The sequence below is a fragment of the Nicotiana tomentosiformis genome, chromosome 9 (assembly GCF_000390325.3).
Source record: "Nicotiana tomentosiformis chromosome 9, ASM39032v3, whole genome shotgun sequence".
Taxonomy (NCBI): Eukaryota; Viridiplantae; Streptophyta; class Magnoliopsida; order Solanales; family Solanaceae; genus Nicotiana; species Nicotiana tomentosiformis.
In genome coordinates, this window is record NC_090820.1 from 71043332 (window position 1) to 71050266 (window position 6935).

The 6935-nt window shown below is 38.9% G+C and overlaps 1 protein-coding gene across 1 annotated transcript; it reads right to left on the reverse strand.

Annotated features, from left to right (window-relative positions):
- LOC138898955 (uncharacterized) lies at window positions 1-1868 on the reverse strand. Its single transcript, XM_070185064.1, has 3 exons — window positions 1731-1868; window positions 852-1583; window positions 1-15 (listed from the first exon to the last, which is right to left on the reverse strand). Exons 1-3 carry the CDS (start codon window positions 1866-1868, stop codon window positions 1-3), a joined length of 885 nt encoding a protein of 294 aa, XP_070041165.1.
- Window positions 1869-6935: the final 5067 nt, after the last annotated feature.

Consider the following 6935-nt stretch of genomic DNA (forward strand, 5'->3'; position numbering starts at 1 on the left):
TTAAATGACAAGGCACTGAAAAAGCAAGCCACTATGGGATGGTTAGATAGTCTTTGACTCAATGGCAAAGTTCCTAACGGTAAATGAAGCTTGCCATCAGACCAAAGATTATCCAACCGTTCACAAGTATTTTTTCTCTAAGGAGCAAGACTTCTGGTGTTCCTTTTTGCATAGTTCGTATTCGAACACTGGGGGAATAATATGAGAATATGGAAACATGATTTCCACAAAAATAGGGACCATGAGACCTGGGAACAACAATGTCTCATCAGGGCCGAGGACTGCACGACCAGCCCCGTAGAAACAAGTTGTACTAATTAGCCATATGTATTGGCAATTTCTTTTTTAGCAATCGAATGCGTATGTACTTTTAAATATGGAAGGAATAAACTAAAGTCCTTTTGTTTTTATCTTGTTTCTTGTCCAAATAATGAGTTAATTTTATCATTTGAAAGTTAAAAAAAACTTCAAATGCTTGTGCCGGAATTGAAAATGAGACATCCTCTTCAATAGCACAGTAAACATAAGAGGGCCCTCTATTATGAAACCCTCATAGTAAAGGGTTGGTTCTGGAAGAATTTATGCCCGGAACACAAAAGCTATCAGAAGTAAATACAGCCGAAGCCTTATTTAATTCAATGACAAAGGAATGAACTTTGCACAATACTTAAACAGAAAGCCTTCTGTATTTATCAATATGCCAAACAACACAAGTACAAAGGTACAAAGGGAAAATGACAAAAAAAAGAAAAAAGAAAAACCCTAAACTTCATCGCCACCGAAACTCGGGGGGAGAGAGGCAACTATGCCCCCCTCCCCCCCCCGGGAGGGGGGGGGAGGGGGGGAGAAACGGGCGAGTCTGCTGCTGCTGCTGCTGCAGGATATTGGCCCTCATCAGCATCCTCTTCAAGTTCCTCCTCGATCCCCGAATACTCGGAGCCAGTACTAGAAGAGTCAATTGCGTCGGCCTGACCTGGGAGACATTCTCGAGCAGTTAACTCCAGCGCTCGGGCCTTGGTACTCTCATCATCAGTATCAATAACGTCCATTTTGGCCTCATCCAAGGTTTTCCTCATCATATGGTGCGTAGAGTATGTCTTTTTAAAGATGAGGGAATCCCCTTGGTGCTGGAGCTTTGCGTTAAGCCTGTCAACCTCGGCCAAAAGACCATCCCGCTCGGATCTCGTGGCACCAAGGCTAAGATCGAGATCACAGATTGTAGATATGTGAACCCTATTTTTATCCATGATCTTCTTATACCTATCTTCCATCCGAGCCCGCTTCTCCTCGGCAGAAGCAACCTCTTCGGCTTTGGAGTTCAAGGCTGCCTCCAAATTATTTGCAGGTTTAATGGAGGCAGACTCACGCTCGATAGCAGCTAGAGCAACGTCTTGAGACTCATCCCACCTAGCCTTAACATCTTGAAGTTGTGCATGTACCTGAGTGGCTTCTTGACTATGAGCCATCGCCTCCTGCTCACTTTGCTGCAATTGGGCCTCAAGCTCAGCTATTTCAACAGTCTTTGCGTCTAGCACCGAGAGGCGTGCAACAAGTTGATTCCTCTTGGCGAATAGCTCATCCCGCTAGGACATGAGTCTTTTTTTTTATCATGGATCAATATCTGAAAGCCTTTGGAAGCGAGGAAGTTTTCCTGCAAAACTTATATCAAAGTCAGAAACCCGGTTATAACAGATGAATAAACACAAACAATGAGAGAACAAGTACGGTACCGTTGCCGCATTGTGCATAACATTATTCAATATACACTCCCCTGAAAGAGAGTGTATTTTCTTCTTATCATTTTTTGAAGCTAGCGACTTCATATAGTTGGCAAGCTCCACCGGCCTGGACAGCAAATGGCACTCCATTGAAATCGAGAGAGTGACGCTCCTTCTCCCTAGGGGATCTAGAGAAGTGGGTGAGTAGTTGTGCCCTAAATTCCCGTGGTCAAGGGACTAGGGAGGGGAACATCCTCTTCTCGGGCCTGCAGCCGGTGGAGGAGATGCAGCAGTTGCTGGTGATGAAGGTACAACTGGTGTGGAGGGAGATGAAGCTGATGATGTTGTAGCTTGAGAATCAGATGCGACATAGGCAATGCTGATTATTAGTTGCTCATCAACCAAAGGCAGAAGAGGCCCGGTGTCTGACCTCATAGGACCAGAAGCAACAATTGGGACCAGAAAGGGAGAATCGACATTCTCCACTAAATCTATTTCTCCCGAGAGTGCTCGAACCTCACCCTCAATTGCGGTTCTAAGCTCTCCAAATTGAGCATTCTGTTGAGCTGATAAAGATAGTTGTCTCTGTTGAAGGGGAGCCTCTTCATCATTAGCTTCCCCATCATCATCAATGACCATAGTGGTTGTGGTCGGCTCGGGCATGGCCTTCTTTATTTTCTTATTTTTATTCCCAACGGAGGAAAAATGTCACATTTTTGGTTGCTTGTTCTCTGTATGGGGACTCCGGGAGGAAGCACCTGTATTGGAGGCAGATCCGAGGGCACCGCTCCGAATAAGAGCCTCATGCAAAAACCTCGCAGCCTCTACAAGATTGGTCAAAACCTCAACTTTGGGGCAGGTAATAGAACCTTGAGGGAGTCCTGAATCAAACAAGAAGGTATGGCTAGCAAGTTTACTTATGTATATGCAGAAGTGGAAAGTAGAAAGAATAAATTTACCGTGGTTCTTGGCCTTCCACCCGTATTTGGGGGCGAACTCCTTCCACCGACGGGTCTCTGGCGTAGTAATGTCTAGAATCTTCTGAACCCACTGGTCCATGCCTTCAACCCTTGGTGGTGTCCACTGAGTAGTTGAAATAACGGAAGAAAAAATGTTAGCAATGACATGGAACAACCTTTTACTGAGAAAGAGATAGATTATAAACTTACATGAACGACTCCTTAATTTGGGAAAAAAAGGGAGTTGTGTCTGGGATGATATCCCTGATAACAATGATGAAAAACTGCTCCATCCACCCACGGTCATTGTCATCATCCATGCTGGCAAGCAGAGCATAGTGGCCACGCTTGCTGAAATTTATCACTCCCCCACGAAAGATTTTGAGGGAGTAGAGTTTCATCATTTGTGCCAGGGTTAGGGTCTTCCCGGTCTCCAAGAACAACCGGCACAAACTAGCAACCGTTCGCCACACAGAAGGGCCTACTTGTGCCAAGAAGACCTGACACCAATGGCATAATTCTAGGTTCACGGGGTCAAGTCCCCCACTCAATGAATACGGGCCTAAAGTGAAGGGGTATAAACATATGTAAAACCCTTCTTGGTGAAAGTAACCCGCTCCACCAGGTCATGAGCGGTGATGTTTAGGTAATGGCAGTCATAATCCTCCTTCAAAGTAGGGATACTAGAAGGGCAAATAGAAGAAGGACGCCTACTAAGAGCCCAAGTTCGAGGGTTCGCAAAGGGGAACTTCTCTTGGAAGTCGTTGGAGGTAGTCAGGTGTTTAGGTATGATGGTGCTTACCGTGGGGGGATCAACATCAACATCAACCTCTTTATCTTTACTTCTCTTCGGGCCTCCACCGAAGAGAAGACCAGAGTTATTGAAAGATTACGTAAAAAAAGACATAATAGTAAGAAGATGATAGGGTCTTTTGAAGAAGATCAAAGAGAGATGAAAGTAGAAGGAAGTTAAGTGCAAAGAGGATAAAAAAGCTATGAAGTTATTAGAAGTGAAAGAGGTAAATGGTACGTATAAGTAAAGATATAGACGGCTAAAATCATGGTCATGATTACCTCAAGAACCGGCGAAAATATTGTTGAATCGTGGGGCAACACGTATTTGAGGTATTAAATGCGAGAAGACATGCATTTTATCAAGCGTCAGAGACTGTTCAGAGGGGGGTTCAGAAAAGTTTCCGCCAAGAAAGGAATCTTTACAAACTTCCCGATGACACAAATATGTGCCACCGGAAAGCAGGGGGCAATCTGTATACGGTAAAATTAGTTTATATTAAATGATCGAATGATTGCGTGACATGTGGAACCAGAGGCAGACGAGAGATGAATCGAGTAAGAACCGAGACTAGGGACAACAACTATAGTTGGTGTTGGATAGATCTAGAAGGGAGCATAATCAACGGGAGCAAAACGAATGTTTGTCACCAGATGACATTTAATGAAGAATATTCCCTAATATTGAATAGGCAGTCATTGCAGAGAATTTTGGCATTCATGGCATGCTGTTACACCTTCATCAATGGCCCCCTTTGTTGTCATTTAAGAGGGGCTTGATCCTAGGATCATGTTTCCTAGGTGTAGCTATTAATAATGGCTTCAACAACCATTGTAGGACACGAAATCTCTGACCTAAATAATATAACTTTACTTTTTATTTTTTATTGTCCTTATTTCTGTCCTCGGAAGCATCACCCCCGGAGCTAGATCCGCCATTTTCTTTAATTTTAACGTTAAGTCTTATTTTTAATCTAATTTATTTATCATTTTGGGTCAAATTAATTCGTTTGTCTATAAACCACGTAACAAATTCAACTGTACTATTTTACGGGTAAACAATAACATTGTGATATGTCTTGTTTGAGCACATTAAATTATATTATTTTAACAAAATTCTTACTACCACTTTATTTTTCATCTCAAATTCAAATAAGTCTTATCCTTCTATATTTTTAAACAGATATGTTTTCTCTTTTTTGTTCCTTGCTTATAGTTTTTGCATTATTTGTTACTTAATTTTGTTATACTGTAATTTGATCTTTTATTAGATTATAAATTGACTTAATGCCTTGGTTATTACCCTTTAATAATTATCAATAAATAAATAAATATTCTTGAGATTTAATATATTTTACACTATTATCCTTTTACTCGGATCTATTTTATAATTTTAAATCTATTAATAACATTTTTTAGTAGTATTTAGTAATTTAATTTATTTATTTTTAAATAAATTTAAAAATATAAGTATCCTCGCACTATCTCTATTTTCCCTTTATACATTCTCTACCCTACTAAGAAATTTTAATTAGCTTTTTACATAAATATTTTACCTATACTCAAAATAATCATATTTTATTTTAAAATATAACCTCGAATTAGTCTAAGAATTAGTACATAAGTTCTTTTATATGCTTCAAATCTATTGAATTTTCTTATAACTATTATTTGTATTACGTGCATTTATTTTCTTTTCTCTTTTGATTTCAAGATACAAATTTGGCTTTTAATTTTCATTAGTTAAATTACCTACACGAGATATTTATTTAGCATATTTAAATTTTTAATTTAGTATCAAATTTTTATTTTTATTTATCTAGCCAGACTTCAATTTTGTGATCATATCCGTATTTTGAGCGTTCTCTTCATAACTTTAAAAACTTTATAATATCAAGTACAAATAGTCTTTTCCTTTTATTTTCAATATAGAGTTTTTTGAATTTTAATTATTTTTCTTACTTTTTCTATAATGTTATCTAATATGTAATATTGTCACGTTTTCATGTGATTTTTTATTAACTTTTCACTTTGTTTAATATTTTTATCCACTACTATTTTTAATATAATATATATAGATATGTGATTTTTTGATATTAAATTAAATAATTTTTTTTATTTTTAAACTATTGATTGAAATTCTTAAATTGTTTAAATTTTATCAATAATATTTTAAAGTATTGTATATTTACTTTAATTTATTTTATAAAGTAATTCTTAGTATAAATATCCTCACGCTATCTCTAATTTATTTTTATTATTTAATATATTTTTATTTTTTATCTATTCCATTTTAGTTATGTGGCCTTATACACATGCATGTCATTTCTTATATGTGATGACTCGATAGGTCATTTCGAGTTTTAGCCTTTATTTCTGTATTCTAAGACCTCGAATATCTCCGTTTAGGATTTCTCGATTTACATGCGCAGTCAGTATTTTTTTCCGAAAAATTTTGATGTGAAAAATTGAACAAAATATGAATTTTAACCTTAAAAATGATTTGAGTTGACTACGGCCAACATTTTATATAAACGGACTCGGATCAGTATTTTGACTGCCCCGGTGGGTCCATATCGTGATTTGGGACTTGGTCGTATGCCTGTAATCGAATTCGGAAATCCCTAATTTGATTTAACGTGATTTGTTGAAAACTAGTAATTTGAAGGTTTAAAGAATTCTTAAGTTTGACCGTAGGTTGACTTTGTTGCTACCGGGTTTGGATTTCGGTTCCGGAACTTGAAATAAGTTCATAACCTCACGAACGCAAATATATAATTTCTATCCAATTCCATAATCATTTTTGTGTTTAAATCCCATTTTTATCAAAACCTAGTTTTTAAAATAAACTCCCAAAATTTCCACATTTTACCCGTTAAAATCTACCCATAATCTATGTATTTAACTCATATTATTTAGAAATTACTTATCTCAAAGTGCTAAGTGAAAACCCCTCTTCAAAGAGCTTCAAAATTCGACCAACAAGTGAGAGAAATGAAGAAAATGAGCCTAAGTCCCGATTTTTAAAACACACTACCCAGGCATTTCTTCTTCGCGATCGCAGAAATGTCATCGCGATCGCGAAGGCAAGCTGCCCAGGGCCCAGGAAAAAGAACATCATGAACGCGAGGACCCACACGTGAATGCGAAGGCTGACAAGCCTGAGCTTCGCGAACGCGAAGAGGAATGAGCTCACACCCCCAAGCCTTTCTCCCTACGCGAACGCGGGCCTCTTCACGCGAACGCGAAGGCCACATGTCCCAGACCTTCGCGAACGTGGGCAAGGTGTCACGAATGCGTAGAGCAAATCTCAGCCCCTCACATTTTCCTTCTCCGCGAATGCGACTCAACCCCCGCGATCACGAAGAAGGAAACCAGAACCAAAACACCAGATTTTTGGGACTTAGCTCCGGGCGGTCCGAAACTCATCAGGGCTACCCGGGCCCCGTCCAAATGCGCCAACAAG

Bases quoted from the DNA above. Each gene is read 5' to 3' on its own strand.
- LOC138898955 (XM_070185064.1), bottom strand. From the start codon at position 1,868: ATGGAGTGCCATTTGCTGTCCAGGCCGGTGGAGCTTGCCAACTATATG. The intron at 1,584-1,730 runs GTACCGTACTTG...CTCATGTCCTAG, and splicing joins TTATGCACAATGCGGCAACG to CGGGATGAGCTATTCGCCAA.